The 24,814-nt window shown below is 29.5% G+C and overlaps 1 protein-coding gene across 1 annotated transcript in view; it reads right to left on the bottom strand.

Annotated features, from left to right (window-relative positions):
* Positions 1-4,454: 4,454 nt before the first annotated feature.
* The window catches only part of LOC132935079 (uncharacterized), a 116,115-nt gene continuing 95,755 nt past the window's right edge, over positions 4,455-24,814 (bottom strand). Inside the window, exons 5-6 of the mRNA XM_061001534.1 lie at positions 18,990-19,376; positions 4,455-11,811 (exon numbers count right to left, since the gene is read on the bottom strand). Coding sequence (XP_060857517.1) covers positions 10,667-11,811; positions 18,990-19,376 — 1,532 coding nt within the window. The 3' untranslated portion in view covers positions 4,455-10,666. The remainder of the gene's footprint in view (positions 11,812-18,989; positions 19,377-24,814) is intronic.

The following is a 24,814-nucleotide window of genomic DNA, read 5'->3' as shown; positions in this document are numbered from 1 at the left end:
TAATATTTCTCAGTCGAAATTCAAAGTGTTCAACGAGAACATGGTATAAATTATAATATAAATGAGACTTAAACCAGGTCATACAAATCGTATGCGATGACAGTCTATATAGCATGCACTCGCCACTCCGTTATGAGTACGGTTTTTTTTATTTGGGTACGATAATTAATGAACAAAAATATTATATTATTCGATAGTGACGTTGTAGCTGGTAACCCTACATATACCCAACATGGCAATATGGCAGAGTTATAATAATATATTAATAATTTTTCCGATTACATTATTTGATTTTGATTTTATTGTGAATTCAAATGGTTATACAACAAATACCAGCTACTACCTATAGCGATGTCAATACATTTTAACAAACTGTAAACAGAATAGTCTAGTAACCACATTACTGTACGAAAAACAAATAGTAGTTCGTTAGTAGGTACTTATTCGTTAGTGGTTTGTTGTTTTTTTTTTTATTATATAGTGTGTTATCAATTTTGTGTTTTTTATTTTACATATTAAATAAAATCAATAAAAATAATATGCTTTTATTCACAATTTTCAGAGAAATACATAAGTTGTTGTAATAATATTTTATATGACAAAGGGCATAAGTCCTATAAGTACATGCAGTAGGTCATATAGGTACGTCATAATGCGAAAGGGATCAATTCACAAGTGATATATCGTATAATATTCAATTTATTATAGGTCATTAGTATTAGTAAAAAATAGACAACAATTTAATTGTTTGATAGTAAAATAATAATTAATTTATTAAACATGATTATTATGAATACGAAATTTAAAAATCTTAAAAAGTAAAAAGTTACAAGGTTTATTTATGTGTCTTCTGAAAAGTAGCAATTAAATTTTCTTTATAACTGTCAAATTATTTCAACTGTGTAACTGTGTTTCAACTTTGTAATAACTTCACTCATGGATAAATAACATATTGTTGGCAACTCCTCATATAGTGTATAGTTACTATAAAAAAAATAATTTACATAGCTATCCACCCCAAACTACTTTTACTAACACCATGCCAATACTCCATGTACGTTATTAATTGGCAAATATCATACACAAAGGAAATTGTTTTGTAATTTTTGATTATTGATAGGCGATAGTGCAGGTGATTGTCAACTCTCACCACCCTTTAGTCATTGGCTTGGAGGTGACCAACTTCTCTGTAGGTAATATAATGATTTAGCTGTACAATGATATTGTAATAATTGGTATATTTATTTTAATTGGAAACCTAATAAACGAGTAGGTAACATTAATAACTTCAGTTAATAATAAGTACGGTGAAACCTATTTATGGTGGACAAGATAGGGAAATTAAAATGGGTACGTTACTAAAGAATGCCCGCTATTAGGAGCATTATTTTTCCTCGTATATTTATGTCAGGAAATTTAGAATTGTTCACTTTTGAGAATATGTCCGCTGTTAAGTGGTGATAACAACATAGATTCCACTGTATTTTGTTTTAATTTTATTTGTCACATAAAGCATTCCGAAGTTAAATTACCAATATTGTCAACTAATAGGCATTGATTATGCTATTTAAATCCAGAGTAGAATTATTCTGAACAAAAATAATTTCAAATATTACCTAATTTAGAGTAGGTAACTACCTAACTTTTAGATTTAATATTTATTAAAATATCATAGTATCAAAATAATTTGATAATAATTATAGCAACAAATTACTATTTTAGAAACTATGTTTTTACACCTTTAAGCGCTAACTGTAGACTCATACATTCTTCAAGTAAGTACTTGAGCCTTGAGGTACTCTTTGCATAGTTTCGATGTCTCGTCGATCATTGTCACGAGCAACTTACTGTTGGCAGATGACTCCTATTATATAAATACCTATGCACTGAATGTGAAGATTTTTTTCTTGTTGAATTGCATATCAAGAGTTTAAAGTAATTTTATCAAACTGTTTTGTACCTAGTGAACTTAGGTCCCAATTTAATACATTTTTCTGCTTTTTTTTTATTGACTCAATTTTTTTAATACCTACTATATAAGTTCTTGATGGGTGGATTATATCTGTCCAAATATCAAAAAAACGATGTATATTCGAATAAATAATCATAGGTATATTAATATTTAATTTAACATTATGTTATTTAACAAATCATGTTTGAAAATATTTTTAAAAAAATTAAAATTTTAGGTGTACCTACCTACATTTTGAAACTGTTAAAAATTATTTTATAATAACAATATGAGAGATAAAGTTAGTATAATATATTTGCTAAAACATATTCCAAACAGTTTAAATGGTTAAAGTATCCATTGTAACAACAACTTAGAGCTTCATCTGTAAATTTGTAAAATAATACACTACCTAACTAATTTATTTACTAAAAATGAGTACCTACCTAATTGTGTATACTACTACAGCTAGTGTGTAATAAAAATGAATATGTAATAGGATGCATTTTTAATAAAATGTAATGTGACATATATTATGTGACCTGGGTGGCTGAGTAGAAACTAAAAAACAAAAATAATTAACTGAATAATTACTTTTTTTTTTCATCCGAGTTTAGTGAATATTTTTCTCTATTTTAAGTTTTAGAGTTCAATATACTGTTTGTTTATTATTAACTTAACGTTCTTAATGTTGACTTACCTTAATTAATACTAAAGTTAATTTTTTTCATTAATTACTTGCACGAATTTAAAAAATAACTTGAATCTACTATCTATGTATTTAGATTATTCGCATTCGGCTTGCTTTTATGGCAAACATCGAATAATTAATGATAATTCAAACACTTTTTTTTTAAACATACGGCATTCAAACATGTGACCCGCTTCCATGGGTATTACCTGGTATAGGTAAAATGTCTAACAACAGCACTTATAACATTTTTGACGATTTTTGGTATGTATTTTGCTGTATGTATTGACCAAGCGTGTCTAACACGCACACATGTCGCCATTGGATCATTTTTTATGGCCCGTGGATAGCAATATTAAAGAACAATTAATTGAAAATAAAAAAAATAATTTAAAAAAAAAATACAATTTTCTATTTGTGTGACAGCTATGTTAGTGAGAGGTATACCGTATACACCGTGTTACTTTTCTGTCTTATCTTCCAATAAACTAATTGATAATTTAATAAGTATTTATTTATTTATTTTTTATTATTAGTTAACCCACGGCAACTTAGGCCATTGGGTGGTTTTTAAACTGGTGGGGAAGGAACAGTAGGTGTAATCATGTGTGTGTAGTTTTGGCAGATTTTCAAGTGGGCACCAGTAGGTATCTGCCATGCTCGGGTGTGTAGTGGCGGCACTTGCTCTCCGGACACCGTGACTTGCCTGAAGAAAAATGCCGCCCGTGGACCGAGGTTGGAACCTGCGCCGGTGTGCGTCACAACCGACGCCTTAGTCCGCTCGGTCACTCCGTCCCCCTTAATAAGTATTGTTTAGTATTGTAAATAAAAACCTACCTACCTACAATTTGTTTTCGATATATTTTTATGTGCGGCCCTTATAGTAAACTATTCAATATATTTGGCCCAGTTATTACTTTGATTTTGACATGCCTGACTTAGACCATGTTCTAATTGGGGTCAATTATTATTTTTCTGATTATTACTTTTTGAAATTCCTTAAACCTTATATTTATGAGTTTATAACTATAATTATTAATTATTATTTATATTATCTAGCCCTTATAATTTTCCTCGTTTGACCTACATAGCATCATTACAATTTCTGTATTGCATATACATCCCTGATTTTTCATATAGATTACAGTTCACTGTATGAAGTTTTTGATACAAAAATATGATATGGTGAATAAAAGTCACTCAGAAAAAGTCCTTAATTATTAATAATAATAAACGTGTAAAGAGATTTTTCTTCTACATTACGACCTAATTACTTGAGCTGTACCTACCTACAATTTTAAATGTATTTTCTGTCACAGCAAAACGTCAGGTATTGGGATAAGTACTATTTTTTAAACTCAAATTTTTAGTCAATGTTAGCTGGTTCTTATTGCTCATGACGTAATTTTCTTTTTTGTTGAACTATTATAATATACAATTGTAAATATTAGACTACCTGGAGAGTGACATGATTGTAATTTGGCCGGTAGGGTGGTCACCGATGGCTACGACTTCATGCGCCACTTCCCGACGAACTATTTTAACTTTGGTACCTACATAAATATTAGAATTATAAAATTATAATATTATATTACCAAAAATATCAATCGTGTTCAACACTTGATAGACACGTATTTCGTCTAGGATTTTATATTTACTACATTGTACTTATGCCGTACCTATATAATATAATATGACGTATATAGTAGTAATATTATAGTACAGTAAAAATCAAAATACCTTTTTGATGATGGTGCGGCTGTACATGATGGAAATAAATTCTTATTTGCCGGATATGTGAACTTTAATTACGTATTAAATTTATCAAGCAAAAATGTTTCTTCTTATATTTTATCAACAACAAAATCTAAAACAGATTGCCCGTACATTTTTTCGTAGCATAGGAAAGTACTAGTGGTATATTTTGTTATTACATCAAACTATAATATTATAATTTATTATAAGTGTACACGTTTTAATGTATAATAATCTGTCATTATGTATAACTGATTCTTTTTATATTTAAATATTATAATAAAATTAATGTATTATATAATAATTATAATAATAATAATAATAATAAAATCATATCTATATAGTAATAATATAATATAATATTCATCATATTATATACATGTACATTATATATTATATATATATATAATATGTATAATACTGTTGTATATATGTATACTGTTGTACATAAAATAATTAAACGAAACATAACAACGAATTCCTGTCGTATAAAACAACAACACAAAAAAATTAAAAAATAGGCAGTGTAGCGCATTGTGCATATAATCGACGAACCAACCAAATCACTGTATACATATACCTATTGTTTCACAAGTATAATGTATATAGTGAATTTATGAGCTGGATAATTAGAAGTACATACATTAAACATTTCGTTTATGCCTATCACTTAATAATACTATATACAGTACCGTAGCCAGGGGGGGTGACTAAAACAGGCTTAATCCCCCCCCTCCACAATGTCTGAGGACCATTATCTTTTTCAAACAATGAATTGAATAAACATTTTTCTGGCCATTGAATGTATTGAAGCCCTTCCCAAAAAAAAATCCGGGCCACGGCACTATGTATAATATGTATGTATAAAACCACTGCTATAATAACTATTAACAATCATATTAATTAAATAATTTAATAATATTTTAAAACAAAATTTAGTTTGCTAAACAATTACCTTAGTCCATAGATTATAATAATAATTAAATTTAACGTTACAACATTTTTTTCAACAAAATTATATAATATATAATAATAATATATTTAAACATTAGGTATACAATATTAGCAAAATCTAATCTATTTTGTATTTATATATAATATATTCACTGTAATAATTATAGAAATAATAAATAATCCTAAAACCGACTAAATCAAATTAGTTTATTGGTAACTGCGATGATAACAAGTTTAAAGTAAATTTAGACCTCTTTCATTAGTAGTTACGTTAGCTCAAAGAGACATTGTTCAAATTTAGGTCACGCATAAATAATTACAAACATCTTGGTTGCAAATTCCGTTTCTTGAGCTAAATGTCTTAAATGCCATATAAATTTGGACATTTTTGCTCAAAAATATTATATTCTACAGATTTTTAATACCGATAAACTTTAAATAATGTAGATATTCGTCGATAGGCGTATCGATACATGTTTTTATGCCACTGTATTTCGTGTTTATTCGTTTACCATCTTTATATTTATATTATACTAGATTACTGTTGAAGTCTTTTAACGCAATTTTTTGTAGGTATATCTATAAAAATCGATTTCCTGTTTTTATGAGTTGGTATTTGGCATGTAATGAGATTTTTTGGCCGTCACGCCAAACGTAGCATGTTACAATGTGTATATAATATTTCTGAAGCTGACTTAAACTTCGAGTTAATGACTCAAATTTTCAAAAAAAAGTGGCGTTATTATAAGAATCTACCTATATACCTACTAATTAAATTTAACATCATGACAGGCTTTCGATAAAATGTGTTTAAGGACAAGTTGTAGAATATGTTCGTGACAAATTATGTTATTAAAGGATAAGAAAATAAATATTAAAATATTCAAGATAAAATTTAATGACTGAAATAAAAAATAAGATTAAAAGTCTAAAATTAAATGGAAAGAAAATCACTGGATTTTATAAGATTAAGGGAAGACATTTACAATTAATTAATTTTTAAACTGTAGAGGTGGTAATGACATTTTTATACATGGATGAAGGGATGTGTAAAGAGATGCAGCAATTAAAATTACTATTAATTCATAAATTCATAATCATATAATATAAGGAATCCACAAAATAATTATTATGAAACAAGGCTATGTGTTGTAATCGAACACAATCGATTAAAAAAAATGTATAAACATTGTTGGCAAAAATGATTAGCTCATCATTAGTGATATATCATCATGGCTGTATAAAGTTAATGCAGTGTAAGTTCTATAAAGGAAGCATAATGTTTACGAATTTGTCAAGATTTAGTTGAATTATCGTTTGTATGTTGTTTTATGTTCTGCATTGATCAATATTGAATAGGACGAATGGATAGAAATTTGTTAACACATAGTATTACCGAGTGTGGTAACTATTAGTAACTATTTACTTAGGTACAAAGATTTCAACTGGCACAATCTTACTTCATACTTTAATTTAAAAATCAACGTTTATGGCATGTTTAAAAAAAATATCAAAATCAATTTGAACCTATAATATTTTTGTAATAATATGATATGAATAGTCCACAAGTACATTTAAAAAAAAGAAAGCTGCAGTACCTACTAGATTTGTGGATAAAATATCTATAGGTTAATATTTGCGTGTCCATTAATAATTCTTAAGATCCATTTTGACTTAACAGAATTAATATTTTAGTATAACTTTAGAGTGTGAATGGTTACCCACTTAGTCTCAGGCCTCAGCTATAATAGATCATTAGTAGGTATAAATAACATTATTTTACTAATTTAGTTACTAGTTCGATAGAGTTGATGATAATAATATAATATATTATACATGGCGAATGAGAACCATCTTGATTCATGATTATGGTATAATATCACCATTGGAATGAAAAATAGTTTTGTTCGAGCCATGGAATATTATTTAGGTGTTCTTGATTATTATGCATGGAATAATGCATAAACTATAACGGAATATCATTATATATAATTTATAATGAACGTTTTTCAAAGCCATAAATGTACGCCAGCGGAACGTTTTTTTTTCTCGCAAAGTACCTACCTATACTCAGTTTATACAGTTCACCAAACCGTATACAGATAACTGCCCATGAATGTCAAATTACCTAATTGTTTTATTGTTCAGAGAAACGTCGGTATCACTGTAAAAAATACATATTATTTTTCAATGAAATAACATGTTTGCAATATTGAGCATAGACCTCAATCTGTTTTTTAATTTAAAATCCCATCATTAACCAACTATGGGGAACAAAACTGTTAAATTACATTCGATAATATTCAAATTGAAATTGTGATTTGAGCGGGATTGGTTTAAATGTCAAAATTGTGTCCCTGCAATATTATTGTAATATAATTATAAATATAATAATTAATAAATTACCTAATATTTTCTACTTTTTACTTTTTAATTTTTGTATGACCAGAGAAAAATAGTGTTTTGGGCATAAGAAACACCAACACCTAGAGTATAACATAGTATGGTAATAAAATTACATTTTACTCAAAGTCAAAAGACCTATTGTGCGTTTGGGATCAACTTTACTTTTACCATAAACGAATGAATGAGAATTTAAAAGAGATAATGAAACCCAAAATAGCGAAATAAGCTATAGGTATTAGGTAGGTAGGTAGGTACGTAGTTAATATCCAAACAATAGTAATTTTTATTCGAAAATAGTTTATTTACCTACCTTATTTCTGTCTTATAAAATTAAACATATTATTTGACTGTCGTACCACGTACGTAGGTGAATCTATTAATAACCATTATATTATTATAAATGCATTTATAAGTATTTTCTTATTCAAATATCTTTGAGATACGAAATAAAATATATTATTTTTAAATAGAGAATTTTAAGCATGGTGGATTTATTAGAAAATAATATAAATATCGTAAGCAAATATGCTGCCGAACAATTTCAAATACATAGCATTAATACAAGAGTGTACACAACTACTGAATTAAACACAGATTCTTCTGACAAACATTCCGATGTACCCAAGATAACAAAATTTGAATCAAAAGAATGAGTTGAACAAACGAAACAGTTAGCTTGAAGTTCACAAGATGATCCAGTTAAAACTATATAAAATACAATAATTACCATAGATGGTATTTTTGTTGCTATTTTATTAATTCTTTAAAAACTTTTTGTTCGTCTACTACATTAAATTATTATATTCTGCCATTATGGTTAAAAAAAAATTACTAACATTTTAAACACTGTTAATAAGAAAAAAATACGCAGCTTTAGCTAGGCGACTGCTTACGTTGCTTGGGTATCTCAAATAAATAACCTAGCCAAGTGAAACGGCATTATGAGTATGACCGTTGAAAATAATAATAATAATTAATACAAATCGAATTGTTTTTCGTCTATATTGGTTGCATTGTTTTATAACTGATTTCTATTTTCATTTTGCCAATTTTTCGTATACCAATTTCAAATATTCTTAAGAATCAAAATATAATTTTGCATCTTCTCAGAAAATATCACCATTTACAAATTAAATACAAACCTAAGATTTAGGTTGTTTTTGGCATTTAAACATTGTCTTTCAAATAGGTACTAAAATTGTATATTGAACACAATGACCTAATTTGTATCACTTTTGTTACGTGACATTTGGAAAACTGCGTAGCCTTTTTTTTTGAAAGGATACAAAATAACAAATAGTATTTATATGTCTTCAAAAATAAGGCTTCTGTACAGTTTGCAGCAATAACAATTATAATATATTGTAATATATTATATTTAATAATAATAATAATAATAATCCTTAATAGTAATAATAATAATCATCATAAAAAAAAATAATAAAAAAAATACTTATCATCATAATAATGATACATATAAACAATAATTATAATATTACCTGTGATAATAATAATAATCATAGTAATAATAATGATGATGGTATACGCATAAACTACGACGTTTAGTTAGTGCGTATAGGTAAATGTCGGAAAAAGATAATTTTTATATTAAATGCGGAGTACGCAATATACTTCTCTATATTATTATGTTTCATCTAAACAAACGAAAACCCCTAAGCTGGAACTGTCTTTTTTAAAAAGGACACTGACAGAGCGTGTATGTCGGTATCGAAAAATACCTCGGGTTAGACGTTTAGTCAAACGGTTTTGTTGTTTTTTTTTCTCCTACAAATAAAACTTTTACGACTCGGTAAATGTGTGTGAGTGTGTGTGTGTGTGTGTAGACGCATACAATAATAATATGTATATTGTGGCAGTCACGACGGTGGTAAGTAATAATGGAAAAAAAAAAATAACATATTATTATTATTATTATCATTATTGGACACAAGAAACGAAACCTGTCGCGTGTCTGAGGTGGTATGTTATGCTATAAGGCGGCAAACCTACTGCGACAGGTAACACGTGAAAATATTGTTTGGCGCTCAACAGGCGCATAACAGCATAAAAAACAATAACAGTAATAATAATACACCGCGTAGGCACACATAGTAATATCGTTATCATCACGTAGTAAAACGATTATCGTGTAGTATAGTTATGGCTGGTTCGGAGTTAGGAGGATTACGAATAATAATAATAATAATAGTTATAATAATTTACAATAATAATAATTATTATAAAAATTTATAATAATAATAATAATAATTATAATAATTTATAATAATAATAAATATAGTCAGGCGCGTTCATTGGCACTGTTGAGAGAAAAGAAAAATAATAATTTCTTGTCACACGTCATATTATATTTTCCCCATGATTTTCATAACTCTAACCTCGGGAGGTCAAACAACAAATATCCGTCATGGCACGGTAATATGTACACTGTGTGTGTGTTTGTCTATGCGTGTGTTTGTGTGTATACGTGTGTGTGTTTGTGTGTGTTTGTGTGCCTGTCTGCGCGCGCATGCACTGGTGACATTCGGGGAGGAGAGGCGTGAAGGTACAATTGCACCCGGGTATTATTCGAGGGGACGAAATGATACCTCGCCACATCAGAGGACCAGGACGTGAGAAATTGGTGGCAAAATAATAATTCACAATTGTATCTGTTATTTGTATTACTAATTATTAGTTATTCCAATGCAATTTAGTCTTATCGATGGCAGTTTCTTCGATTCACATTCCTATTTTCAAAATATTTAATTTCTGCACCCCCTAGCATGTTATCGCCAAGTCAAACCTATGTGTGTGTGTGTGTGTGTGTGTGTGTGTGTGTGTGTGTGTGTGTGTGTTGTGCGGGCACCTGTGCGTGTAACAACGTGTGATCATAAATAGTATATATATATTTAAATGTTAACCTCTTCGTCGACACGACGTCTGTGCAAGCGGATCTCAACCTCTCTAGTGGCTCCACCGCCGCTGGCTGCGGCTGATGTGCCGGCACCGCCACCGTCGTCACCTTCATCGTCGTCGTCTAGCACTTCCTCGTCGTCCTCGTTGGGCAGCTCCTCGTCGTTTTGTCGGTATCCCGGGTGTTCGGATATGCCGTAGTAGTTGCCATTGTATATGATGCCGTACTCCTGGAGCACGTCACCCCTGATGGTCGCCTTGATGGTCCAGTTGTAGCAGTCCGTGGCCTCGTAGTCACGGTCAAGCCGCTCGACGTCCACGATTTTCGAATTGAGCCGCTCTAGTATGATGCCGATGTCCTTGACTGTCAGGTGCCTATCCTGTTTGTCGACCAGCTGGTCAATGAGCAACAGGAACTTCTCGCTGGTCATCGAGTCGTCTTCGATGACGGTGGTTTCCGTCTCGGAATCGGAGCTGTCGGACCGGTGCTGCAGCTGCAGTGGCGGAGGCAGAGTCTGCAATGGCGGTGGTGGTTGCTGCCGGCGCGCTGGCGACGCTGGAGGCGACGGTGGCAGCAACGGCGGAGGCGGCATCGGTGGCGACCCGGCCGGGTCCAGGAATCGGACGTGGCCCTTGGGCGACGCGCGGCGCGTTCCGTCCGATAGCGAGGACGACACGGGCTGGCCGGTGGACGGCGGCGGTTGCAGTGGCTGCGTCGGTTGCTGCAGCATCGGTTGCTGTTGCGTCTGCAGGGGCGGCGGTGGCGCGTGGTGGCACTCCTGTATCGGCGACGTGGCCACCGACTTGTGCACGGCGATCCGGCGGCCCTCTTCATGCAGCGCGCAACAGTGGAAGTCGCACTCGAACCCGTGGTGGTCGGCCGTGGCCTGGTGCTGCATTGGCATGCTGTGCAGTGGCGGCGGTGGAAGCATCCCGTCGACGACGGACGGACCGCGGGCCGGACTGCCTGCACGTGGTGAGCCGACGCCGCCGTTGGCCATCGAGTGGTGCGACGGCGGCGGTGGTATGAAGTGCGCGCACTCGGACGTGTGCACGTGGATTGCCGCCGCGTCCATGGAACTGCTGCCCTGCTTGGATAGCCGGCGGACCTGCGGCTGCGGATGCTGCTGGTAGTGCTGACCTGTCGGACACGCAACAAAATGACAGGTGCATTATTTTTTTGCTTCGTTGTCATGATATTGGGGAGAATTATAGTGTTGTATAATTTTACTGTAACAATAGGTTATAGGTTGATAACCGGAAGAATTAAAGAAAGGCTATCAGTATATGCAGTAAAATAATAATCACCGTCCACCCCCAACCTGCACCACTGACTTATGGTTGACAAACTAGGTCTGATGTATTTGTGATGGAAAAACCCCGAGTATCGATACTCGAAAAAATATTATTGTAGGAGTACCTAAACTATAATGTTCTAGTGACTACTATTATAATACGTCTTTATGTGATTACAATACAATTTAATATTTATGCAACAATTAAATTATTATCAGAATAATAAAGAATGGTATTTTATTAATCCATTTGAATTTGAATATCTTTTTCAATGCCATTTTTCAAAAATATATAAATTAAAAAAACAGTGTTAAAAAATTATTTTGCAAATGAGAATATACCATTATAATAAAAATATTTAGTAGGTAAGTTTTCTCTCAAAATGAAATTAAATAGTAAATGAACTTTATTTCCCAGCGCTCACCCCCTATGATTCGAGGAATGAGTAGCGTCTCTAAGATCTCGTTGATTTTGGAGTGGTGGTATACCTCTAAATTGTCATAGATTTCATATTCATGACTCAAAAAAATACCTAAATTAAAAAATTTGTTTTCATCATACTGCTGTATTTTTGATAAGTGACATAAAGTTATAAACTTGAACTTGGAGCATAGATTCACAAATAATAATTGTTCACATTTTTTCGACTTACAATATTTTGAAGCTAATTTAAATTAATATTTTTCCAGGTAAAAATTTATTTTGAGTATAAGTTCTAAAAACTAGATAAGTAAGTTACTATTTTTAAAATTATATTATACAATTTCAAGTGGTACATATTGATGTCAACATACCGAATTCAAAATATAAATTGGCTGAAGAAATAAATATTAGACTTAAAAACATATTATGAAATAAACCAGCCATCAAGTCACTAACCTTTTCCAACCAGTCAACTACATTAAATTTTTTAAGTACCTGGTGGTTGACCACTATTTATTTAGGAATTTCATTTATATTATTATTTGCAGTATAATATAATATATATTATACATTTATTGTATTATAATATTCTTCTTTTATTATTTCTCCATAGAAATAATTTATATTTTTCTTCGCTTATAAATACTTTTCTTTGTATAAAATATAGGTAGCGTAGAAGTGTGTTTAAGATCACGCGATAAACTGATATTGGTATAATTAATTTTAAATATGTACGATCGACCAATATTTCTCTAAAAATTGATTAGTCTACGAGAATAAACTGTAATTGGTTAGTAGGTATCATAGTCCTTTACCACTTTAACTTATTGGGTATAAATGTATAATATTATAGCCTTAATATATTTATTGTGTAAGATTTTTATTTTCTGTATTACAAGACACTACTAATTTTGTAAAATCTATTGCATTGAAGGTTTTATTTCGAAAATAATTTAGTTTTGGTGCTCGAAAAATTAAGAATATATATTATCATCCACAAAATGAAACATTCCTTAGATCAAAAAACATTGCATTTAAATCACTGAGCTCACCAGAGTTAATTAAATAACACTTATCGTTTTACCACTGGTGCTACACCAAATATGGGTCAAAAATAAAACCTAAACTCACCTTATTCAATTGTTCTATGAATTAAAACTAGGTATTTATAGTGAATATAAAAAAAAATCTTTACTGCCCCAAAAAATTCATTCGTTTGGATATTATATTTTCGTGTCTCTACAAATTATATTCTTAATAGACGTTTTAAGAACATAAAGAATGATTAGCAATGTGCGTCGTTGGATTTCTAATTTCATTTTCAGACTTTGTAAAAAAAAAATTTGGACGCTGCTATTATTATTATTTATTACCCATATCATTTCATAATTTTTAGTTATACGTTTAACTAGTATTAATTTTTTTTTTAGTTGTTTTAATCTTTCTGTTGTACCCTGTGTATTATTAGATGTTACGTAAACACCCTATATTGTAATGATTAAATACATCTGTTATATCTGTAGAATAAATAGGATGTTTTTGGTGATAATCAGTTCAACCTACTGAATAGTAATCTAAATAAATGATAAAATATCATTATAGAAGTGTGAGCCAAATGAGATGAGTCTCCGCTCAGAGTCGTTATTCGTAAGCAATGATTGAGATGCCGTCGAATTCAAATTTAACACATCCATTACTACAACAGTGATCTAATCAATGAGACATTTTTTATTTATAATTTTATTTTGTGCGACGAATGTCTATAGATTTTAGAAAAATGTATCGAACCAGGTATAGAATAAAACTATACCTAACCCAACCCATACATTTACCAAATATAAAATAGATTTATTAAGAATTGTTTGTAGTTGATTTCCCTAAAAAAGTGATTAGTATGGTAAGTACCTACCTCAGTATATTTTTGTATGCAATTAATAAACAGCTAATTCATAATAATCTTCATGATTATTTAGTGAATTCTGTCAATCGTAATAATGTGTCCGGAATCCTTACTGAATATTTTATGAGGGGACCTATGCGTTTGTTTTGGTACATTCGAATTCTTCTATTAACCTTGGGGCTTAGTTTTATGTCCAAATCTAAAAGTACCCAAAACCCCGCGAATGTACTGAATAATAATCTAAGAATAGTAATTCGCATTGCGGTTTAAATTAAAATATTGATTTAGCGGTATATTTATCTAAATCGTGCATAAAATAAATTGGCACGGGTAAGTACCCAATACACAATGATTTTGGTTAGTGGGTACACACTTTTTATTAATAATTTATCAAAATATGTACATTATATAATACATACTTATATTATATGTTTCTACTTTTTAGTTCAAGTCTTATAATTTATAAATTTTTTGCGGGTTTTATAGTTTATAGTTTAGTCGGCAGCTTCAACAATTGGTTGTGTCAATTTTTGAATTAATAGGTTTTTTATCTATCATAATGTATTGAGTTTTAAATAGGTTTATGCTTACAACCTACCTTTAAATAATAATTTCAAAAATAATTGTTTACATCCAAATATGCTGCTTAATGGCGAATATCACGTTAATTTTTATCTTTCATGTATAACATGAAGTTGTTTTTTTTTTGTAAATCCTATAGGTACCTACATAATATAGTAAAGTTCCTCTGAAACAAACATCGATTGTAATTTATTCTAAAACAAGAACGTTTAAACATTAAGATACAATACATGAAATCGGGGAACTAGCTCTGGATTATCGTAGTATAATGTTTTGAATAGCAAAGGTTACCCATTCACTGTTCTAATGGTTTTGTTGAATTTAAATTTAACAATAAATCGTTGCATACGAAAAACGATTCTCAGCTTTTGAATTGGTCTGTTTGCCTATTCTTCTAAGGATAATTCATAAAATATATTTAATGTGTTACTATTAGTTTATGTTTTTTCTAACAGGGACTGGAACCTTTAGGATTTTTCCGGTTCTGGTTCCGGTTCCGGTTCGGTTCTTATAAAAAAGAGATAATAGGTTCCGGTTCCGATTCCGGTTCTTAAAATTACAAAATATGGGTTCCTGTTCCGGTTAATTCCGGTTCTTACCGGTTCTTAAAAATGAATTTTTTCAAAAATTACCCATTGCTTATTCGGTAGATTTTTTACTCATTAAGTCATAACTTGGCCCAGTCTTATAAAAGATACTTTTAAAATTTTATTTAAATACATTCCAAACACTTTTTTAATTTTACTCAATTTATTTCAGTTTGCAAAATTAATTTTATAATTGCTAATTTAAAAAAGTGTAATGTTAGTTTATTACATTCATCCAGATATTATTAGAACTTTTTGAACTTCCTTCTTAAATTTATACTGGAAAATGAAAACTTATAAAACTGGCTATATAATAATTTTGAAATCATTTATTATTAGGTGGGTAGTTAAAGAATTAAACAGTTATTAATAAAATCAGAAATTCGTTTAATAATTTTACTAGGTAAGAAATTATTAATTTAAGAAGTGTATTCAATTTTTAAAAATTATTTTAATTGATTAACAAGTGTACTGGGTTTAGGCCCTAGAAGTTGCTAATAACTAATAAGCAAAACATAAAATAACAGTATGACCATAAGATTAATAAGTCGTAAATTACTCGTATGTTTCAATGTGTGAGTGTGTGACTGTGTTTGAGACTGTGAGATAGGGTTATAAATAACTATATAAATATTATTTCTCGTAATAGTCGTAGGTATTTGGTAAAGATTGTAGAAAAACACATTTTTGTCGACCATTCTCGGTACATTACTAATGAAAAATGCAACCCGTATGTGTGTAAATTAATCACTCTCGGTCGTACCTATAATACGATTATTTAGTTAAAATTTTAAAATACCACATCTTACTATGTACAAAACAAAAATATTTCTATGAAAAATAATTATTTGATTACAACAAAATCCAATTTAAATAAAATGTTCAGTTATTTGAAATACAGGACTTTTTCTTAGAACCGATAAGAACCTAAAAGAACCGGAAAACTTATTGTATATTAAATTAGGTTCCGGTTCTAATTCTGGTTCTAAGCATTGTAAAATATGGATTCCGGTTCCGTTTCCGGTTCTTAGATTTTCTCTAAGAACCGGTTCCGGTTCCAGTCCTTGATTACTACATATAAGGCTTATACGCCTAAACTAATTTTTGAAAAAAAGAAATTGTGTATAATACTACACTATATTATAATTTTATTTCATATTTGATAATATTAGGTACTAGCTGTTATTAACTCTTATGTCATACTGATGCACCGTAGAACATTGTGAGTAGGTTCGAGGTACAAATACAGTATAAAATTAATATTTTGAGAATTTCATTGTGTAGGTATATACTAATAATATGTTCAAGACATTCGAGTTCCTACGAATATCATTTTTTTAGTAACAACAAAATTACATAAATAATACTTATTTTTTATTTAAATATTCAAATTTTGTCAAAAGTTGAAATTGAATTTCCTATGAAAAAAAATGTTATACTTTTAATCTCTTTAGGTTGTTGAAAATAAACTTATAAAGAACATTGTATTGTATTTTCAAGCATGACTTTTAAATTTAAAAACGTATGAATTTATAATTATGAAATATTATTCGTTATTTAAAAAAAAAATTGTCAAATATTAAAATTTAAACATCAATGATAAAAAATTATTGTGTCAATGTATTTTCTATATCTTTTCATTTTTATAAATACAACTTATATAGGATAAAAATATTAAATAATTAAATAAATATTAAACCATCAATAGAAAAAAAAAATTGAAAAGATAGTCGAAAATTCTAAATATTTTAACAATTTCAGTGTGCACGGGAAATTATAATTTGATTATTAATGAAACATTTTATATTTTCATTTTTCACAATTAATATTTAGTGAATTACAACAAAATATCAAAAATTGTTTGAGAATAAACCGTTATTTTACTAGTGAATATCAAATGTCATTAAATTTGAAACTCAATAAAAATGTATTTGGCTTTATGCTAACCTTTTTTTTAAAATTCAAGTCAAACAAACTTAATAGGAAACTTGTTTTACACTTTCGAGTATTTTTACTGAGCATACATATTTTAATCGATATTTACAGAAAAAAACTAAAAAAAAAAGTCTTACTGTCTATAAAAAGCTAAAAAGGAGTAAAAATACTTTAGAAATAATGGCATGTACAAGTAATGATAATATCTATAAAAAAAAATACTCATTGAAAATTTAAAGTATCTACGGCTATTCCTTTTTGAATTATAACAAAATTACAGTACCTATCATATTTGTCAAAAACTGATTTTTCGTAAAAAAAGTCCCGGTTTTCTCAATTACATATTAAGATATTGTATTGTATTACTTTTGACCCCTTAAAGTACTAAAAAAAATCCACTTTGCACCAGACAAAAAAACATTGAAGTGGTTTTACTGTTTATAGAAAGGTGACTACACACAAAAAAATATAAAATAATAAAAACAAACACATTATTGAGAACCAATACTTTTGTCATTCCGCTCAGTATCTAAAATAATTATTATTTTTGGGTAATTTATTTGATTTAATGATATGTTATTATTTAAATGATAATTTAAACATTATTTGTCTACAATTAGGTAAATAATTAAAATTATAGCTATCTTTCAAGCTCTCTATAGTTTGATTTTACTTTGAAACTATTATGCAATTGATTTTGAATGACTATACGCTACCTGCTCCATAAGTTCTATTAATATTAATCTTATTTAAATTACATATGCCATCTGTACAAACAGATTTTTTCAAATATATAAAGAATTGGTTTGTATACTTTAAAATGTAATTCCATTAAATTAAGACAATTTGTATTGAATTTTATTTAGAGATTACATTTTTTAATGTATTTTCTTCGTCGACAGCTAAGTCTAAAATTAATTTATAAACATTAACAAGTGCTTGTCTCTGTCTTTAAATAATATGAAAAAAAATAATAATTGTATAGGCAGATAGATAAATTAATAATATTTAATTTAACAGATTTGTTTAATATGTTATACACCAGTTATTATGTTTTAAAGTAATAAAATTAGTAAAATTATCTATTGCTTAATTATGTATTCTTATACTGTTGTTTATAAAATATGTTATAAAACTTCGTTAGAAATGATAATAACTTTGTCTTTCATGATCAAAGAATAACTTTTTAATCAAAAGAGATGTTAATATTTTTGTAAAATGATAAAAAGTAATTATAAAGGAAAGAAAATGTCAAATATGCGTACAGCAAAGAAAATTGCGAGAAAATTATTTCGGATTTCTAGAGTTCTTCATTTTCCTAAACAAATTAATTCTAAGATATTATTAAGCAGCAGCAAGTTTTGTAATTTATAATAAAGAGGTAATAAAAACCACGCACATGACTTAAAAAAATTGTGAAAACGAGACGCTATATTCAGTCGAGTTACCTACCTAATAATAATACAAATAATAACAATAATAATAGGTAAGTAATAATACCTATACTATTATATTATTATTGTTATTATTGTATTCTAAAGATTTCAAAGATCATCAATTATTATTCAATTATAATATAATATCATAAATATTTACTTGAACCGTCGTTCGGCGGTATGGCATCGTGGTGGATGACCGTAATCTGAGGCGCGGAACCGTGTCGATAGACGGCCGGCGTGGACTGCTGTTGCTGGAACACTTGGTTGGGTTCCCTCTTCAGCGAACCGTTGTTCACCATCAGCAGACCGCCGGCACCGTTCTGTTGGTGTGCCGCCATCTTCTTGGACGGCGACGTGTCCATACCACCACCGCCGCCGCCGCCGCCGGTGTTACTAGAACCGCGGTAAGTCTGGTTACGTTGGTCCCAGTGCAACACAACGGTCACCCGGCCTTTGTTGTCCATTATTTTCCACGAAGGCGTCTCGTCTTGCAACTCCAGTGCATGGATCGTTTCGCAGACGATTTTCGGTATTGCTGCAATCGCTGCAACATATTGTCATCGTTCGTTCGGTTTAGGTACTGTGTAGGCTGGTCGTAAAGGTAAACTATAGGTCAATCGCCCCTGCTCACCCTCCCCCCCCCCCCCATTTTAGCCAAATATTCTGATATTTTAGTCGAATTTCGATTTTTGGAATTTTAAGTATACGCCAGCGTCTCATGGACAGCGTATAATATGAAATGATTTGGATTTTTATACTATTTGAACAGTGCTCTGCGAGAATTTTTTATATCAAACGAGAACCAAACTTTTTTACTGAAAATCGTTTGGCCGTTGTGTTTTTGAAAACGTTTATGTGTCTTAATCCAAATTCAAACGGATAGTTTCAGACTTATTAAAATGCATACATCAACATAACGATAATATTGTGGTCTTTAAAATAATGATCTTGCAAAAATATAAAATAGTTACATCTAATATTGGATATACTTATTATACCCAATATCATTCTCGTACGAAATGTTTACAAATTATAAAATATTGATAAATTAGGTACTTATACCTAATATTACTATAATTATTATCAAATCATCTCATATAAATAAAACTATACAGGTACTTGTTTGAATTTTGATTTATATAATTCAGTACGCATAGACATTATGAAAAAGTCCTCTTAAAAAACTGACACACTTTAAAAAGAAATCGGTATCGCCTCTGGACACTCCTTAAATATGGTAGGTAGGTACGTAAAAATCTAAATAATTGAAAATATGCGAAGTAAACTTGTAAATTCCAAAAATCAAAATTTGAATAAATCAAAAGAAAAATGGTGTCGGGGGAGGCGAATCGTCCTGTATATTATTATGATATTATTATCGTTTGTGCTGAAATATTTGTACGCACGCGCGTTAAACCACGAATAATGAGTTTTTTTATCTCGTTTTTGTGCGCATTTTTTGTGCAGGTAGGTACTTACGTTTATTTCACTGCAAGTAAATAAAGCACAAACGTGCGAATGCATAGAAAATGGTGGTGTGGAACAGTTAGGTATAATAGTTGACAAAAAAAAATAATATATATTAATATTAATAGACGATCAGAGGTCGGAACGTTTTGAAAAACCTTTGTGAGACGGTCTACGCGTAGGTACCTAATCACATACATCACAACTTTAATATTATAGAAATAGGATATAATTTGAGTTTTAATTAAACATAACATTTGGGTAAAGCACTATATAGGTAAAAATACATGGGTGAAGTTAAATTAAAATCGAGTCAAAACTTAAAAAAAAAAAACTACCTAATAATCGAATAGGTATAGGTATAGTGCAAACTGTAAATAAGAGAAAAATAAGGAGTGAGCATAACGTTTGGTGAATCACCCTGTACCTCAGGCGTATACTCAGGATTTATGTTTGGGGAGGGGACTTACAAATTGTCCTACTTTACTTACGTAATTACGTTTACAATTACCACTTAATTTTAATATTTTCATTATTTTTTTTATTTATTATTATAACATAGTACATAATGTTATATGTATTTATAATTATATTCATATTTATAAGTCTTGCATAAATTTAAAATTTAATCAGTTATTGATTCATTTGAGAGCTTTTTTTAGAATAATTGTTTATTATTATATTATGAATAAGTCCAAAACAAATTGAATTTAGATTTTAAACTAATAATTGAATTCAAATACACGTAGTTATAAACACAATGGAAAATTTGAATGGATTGAACTGGTCATTTTCAACGATATAATCGAATGGTAATTGCAAGAAACCTTATCATGTACAATGCATTAGGTTCGTACCACTACAACTATCAATATGTACTAAACATAATAACCAAATTTGAAAAAAAAAACATCATCATTCATCGTTGTAATGTGTTTATTATTATTACAATAATTATTTGGTATTTAAAATATTAATTGTGACAACATAAAATGAAATAATCATGTATAGCCCAAAAGAAATGTTTTTTTTTTGGAGGTCTTGAGCCCCAAATCTCCTCCTCCCTATGTTATTATAATATAGTCGTGTATGTTGAAATATTGACGTGCACATGTGTTAAACCACGAAGAATGAGTTTTTTTATCTGATAATATTATTTGCGTGCTTTTTTTGGCGTACTTACGTTTATTTCACTGCAAGTAAATAACGTGGGGACGTGCGAATGCACAAAGAAATGGCGGTGTGAAACAGTTAAAAAAAAAACTACTATATATCAGAGGTCGGAACGTTTCGATAGACCTTTGAGAAGAGTCGGTCTACGTAAGTAATCATATATGCCACAACCTTGTCTGTGTATACGGTAGCTACAAAGGGTTTCTTCAAATTTGATTTGACAGACGAATTTCCTGGTTTCTGTGTACATCTTAAGCGATTATAACGGTTGTATCAACACAAAAGTTGTTTATATAAATATAAATAGTTTATTATAGCAGCGTTTCCCATTTATGTTTGGGGCGGTGCCGGTGCGTAATGTGTGCACAGTGTATTTCAAAATCAATATTTATAATATATCTAATGACAATTTTAATTATCAAACGCGCAGCGAGAAATGTTTTAACATTATTGTCTATATCGATGTTTGTTTTTTTTTTTAAAATCATTTTACGTTTTATTTGTGACTTATTTTCTGTTGCTTGCAGAAGCGGTGCTCAAAATATTATATTGTCACTCTAAACTGCAGCAGGCTTTTGGAATATTTCTATGGTTTTTTTTTTCAGAAAGCGGTTGTTAAACGAATCAATAAAAAAATCTTTTGTATGTAATTTATTTATTTATTTAACGGACGTTAGTCCAATTTACATAATACATAGTGTATAAATTAAATAAAAAAAATTGTTAATATTAAAGATACATAAATACAAGAGAACATGTTAAATTAATTATACAATAAAGAGAAATAAATATAAAATATAAAAGTTTATACTAATAATAGTATTAAGCTATTAAGTGATAAAGAAAAAAAATCTAAATTATTTACTGAATTTCCACTAGACAATAAACTATTTATAGGTGTACATGACATACAATTTTTAGTGTAGGGTTTTATATAAAATAATTTTTTATTTCGAGTGTTAGGATTGTTTGTTTTTAAATTGATGTTGCTTAGAAGGGAAGAATCGTCTATTTCATTATTAAGGAGTTTGAATAGGAAGGTTATACAAAATTGTTTTTTTCTATCCTTTAATATTTTCAAATTTATAAAGTTTAAAATATTTTCATACCCAGAGTGAGGTGGTATTGATTGGCTGTATAAATTGCATTTAAAGCAGATAAAACGAAGTATATTATTTTGAATTTTTTCTAATTGTTCGCAATGGCCTATGCCATATGTTTCTCAAATGAATGGTGCATATTCAAATATACGACGAACAATCGAAGTATACAGGCATTTTAGTGTAAATTAAAATTATCATTAAAACTAGAGCAATTTCGTTTAATCGTGCCAATAAAAGAAACGGCTTTCGTTTTTACAGCTAATATTTTGAAATTAAATAAAAGTTTAAAATCGAAGATTATTCCGAGATCTTTAACTTGAGTTGAACGAAAAACATTTTGGTTAGAGAACATGTATTCATGGGAAATTAAATTACGTTTTTTAGAAAAAGTGATAACTGACATTTATTAATGTTAAGGGACTGCCATTTGAGATGCACCAATTTTGAAAGTTTGTTAAATCATATTGAAGTAACTCAGTATCAGCAGTAGATATTGCTTATACATTTAAACATTTTTGCGTCATCAGCTAATAGAAGAATATTTGAATATTTAATAGAGAAGACAATGTCGTTAATGAATAAATTGAATAGTAACGGGGAAAGGTGATCTCCTTGTGGGACTCCAGATAATAATGAAATTGGATTGGAAATAAAATTTTTGTATTTTACAAATTGGATTCTTTTAGTTGAGAACGAATTCAACCATGATAAAAGAGGGTCGGTGAAACCTATTATTTTAAGTTTATGTATTAAAAGTTCATGGTTAATTCTATCAAAAGCCTTTTCAAAGTTCGTATATATAACATCAGTCTGTTGATAATTAGGAAAAGAATTAAGAATGAATTGTTTAATATAATTGTATAATATGCTATAGCATGCTGCTAGATATTTTTCCTCTGCAAGTATCATTAAGGAATTATAGATATATTTTAGGGTACAGTGCAGTGGAAAAATATCTAGTAATATATTACATTTTGTTAGAAATAAAATAAAATTTTTTAAACGTTGATTTGCGTTTCTATGGCAATACACAAAACGTTCCGAAAATCAGCATCGAGAAAATAAGTTAGAAAAAAATTGTATCCATCCCAAGAACATACCTTTTTATGTTTAAGTAACTACAACTGGCATATAATTAAGTACACTAAATATTCTGTATTTAACATATCTTATAGATTTTGGTTACTTTGACGTGTTATTTAGGAATAATAAATTCTATAAACTTGAAATGTTCAGCTGTGATTTATTATAATATGTTATATATATGTACCCTTATTATAACTGACTAATGATTATTTAAACTATTTTTAAAATAAATATTTTTAAGCATGTTATCCAACGGTTATTTAAAATCTTGATTTATACTTTTTTTTATTTATAACGGGATGTTAAGTTTCTAGTTAAATTTCTTATAACTATAAGAAACACTAAGCTAAGCTCATAATCGTTTTTGAGTCCGACGATTAATCATTATTTTTAAATTGAAAATAATAATACACCGTTTACACTGTTTAGTATTATAATATTTTATAATGTCAGTCCTTGTGGTGGAAGGTTTTCGATATAATATAATTATATACTATATATAACGGCTGAGATAATATAATAATATTATGTTGGATATCCGACCTACGTGTTGCCGGCATGATATTAATTATTTATACTGATTTGTTTAGTGCTTTCGATTACCTATCATGAAACGTAACTGATTTGTTATGTAAATCACAATTAGCTGAAATTTGAATAATACAACATTCCACTATAGCTGCAGCGTAGGTTGTGCGTATTTTTCGCAAAGGAAATGAAAAGGAAGATTTTTGTGGACGTGGTTCTACGGGTTTAAAAGTGCACACATGCAGTATAACAAGGGTTGTAAAATTTCATCAAATTTATTTCATGTACATTTTTTTAATATGTTTTACATCATATTTTTTTGATTTAATTTTGTATTTATTTTAATACATTTGGTAACCCAGTGATTATTTTGGTTTTAAGCATCTTTTGAATTTATTGGTATCTGTTCCGGTACCAGTTCTCCAAAAATAAAATAACGGTTCCGGTTTGGTTCTGGTTCTTTGATGAAAAAAAATAAAGGTAGGTACCGGTTCCAAATAATTTCGGTTCCGGTTGGTTCCAGATAATTTCGGTACCGAGAAGTAAAATAATTTAAAATACCTATCTGTAATGCGGGTTTAATTAATAGTATGATAAATATAAGATAACTCATAATATGATCATA

The sequence above is a fragment of the Metopolophium dirhodum genome, chromosome 1 (assembly GCF_019925205.1).
Source record: "Metopolophium dirhodum isolate CAU chromosome 1, ASM1992520v1, whole genome shotgun sequence".
NCBI lineage: Eukaryota > Metazoa > Arthropoda > Insecta > Hemiptera > Aphididae > Metopolophium > Metopolophium dirhodum.
Note: the sequence above shows the minus strand (reverse complement) of the source record. Positions and strands in the feature narration are given on the sequence as shown.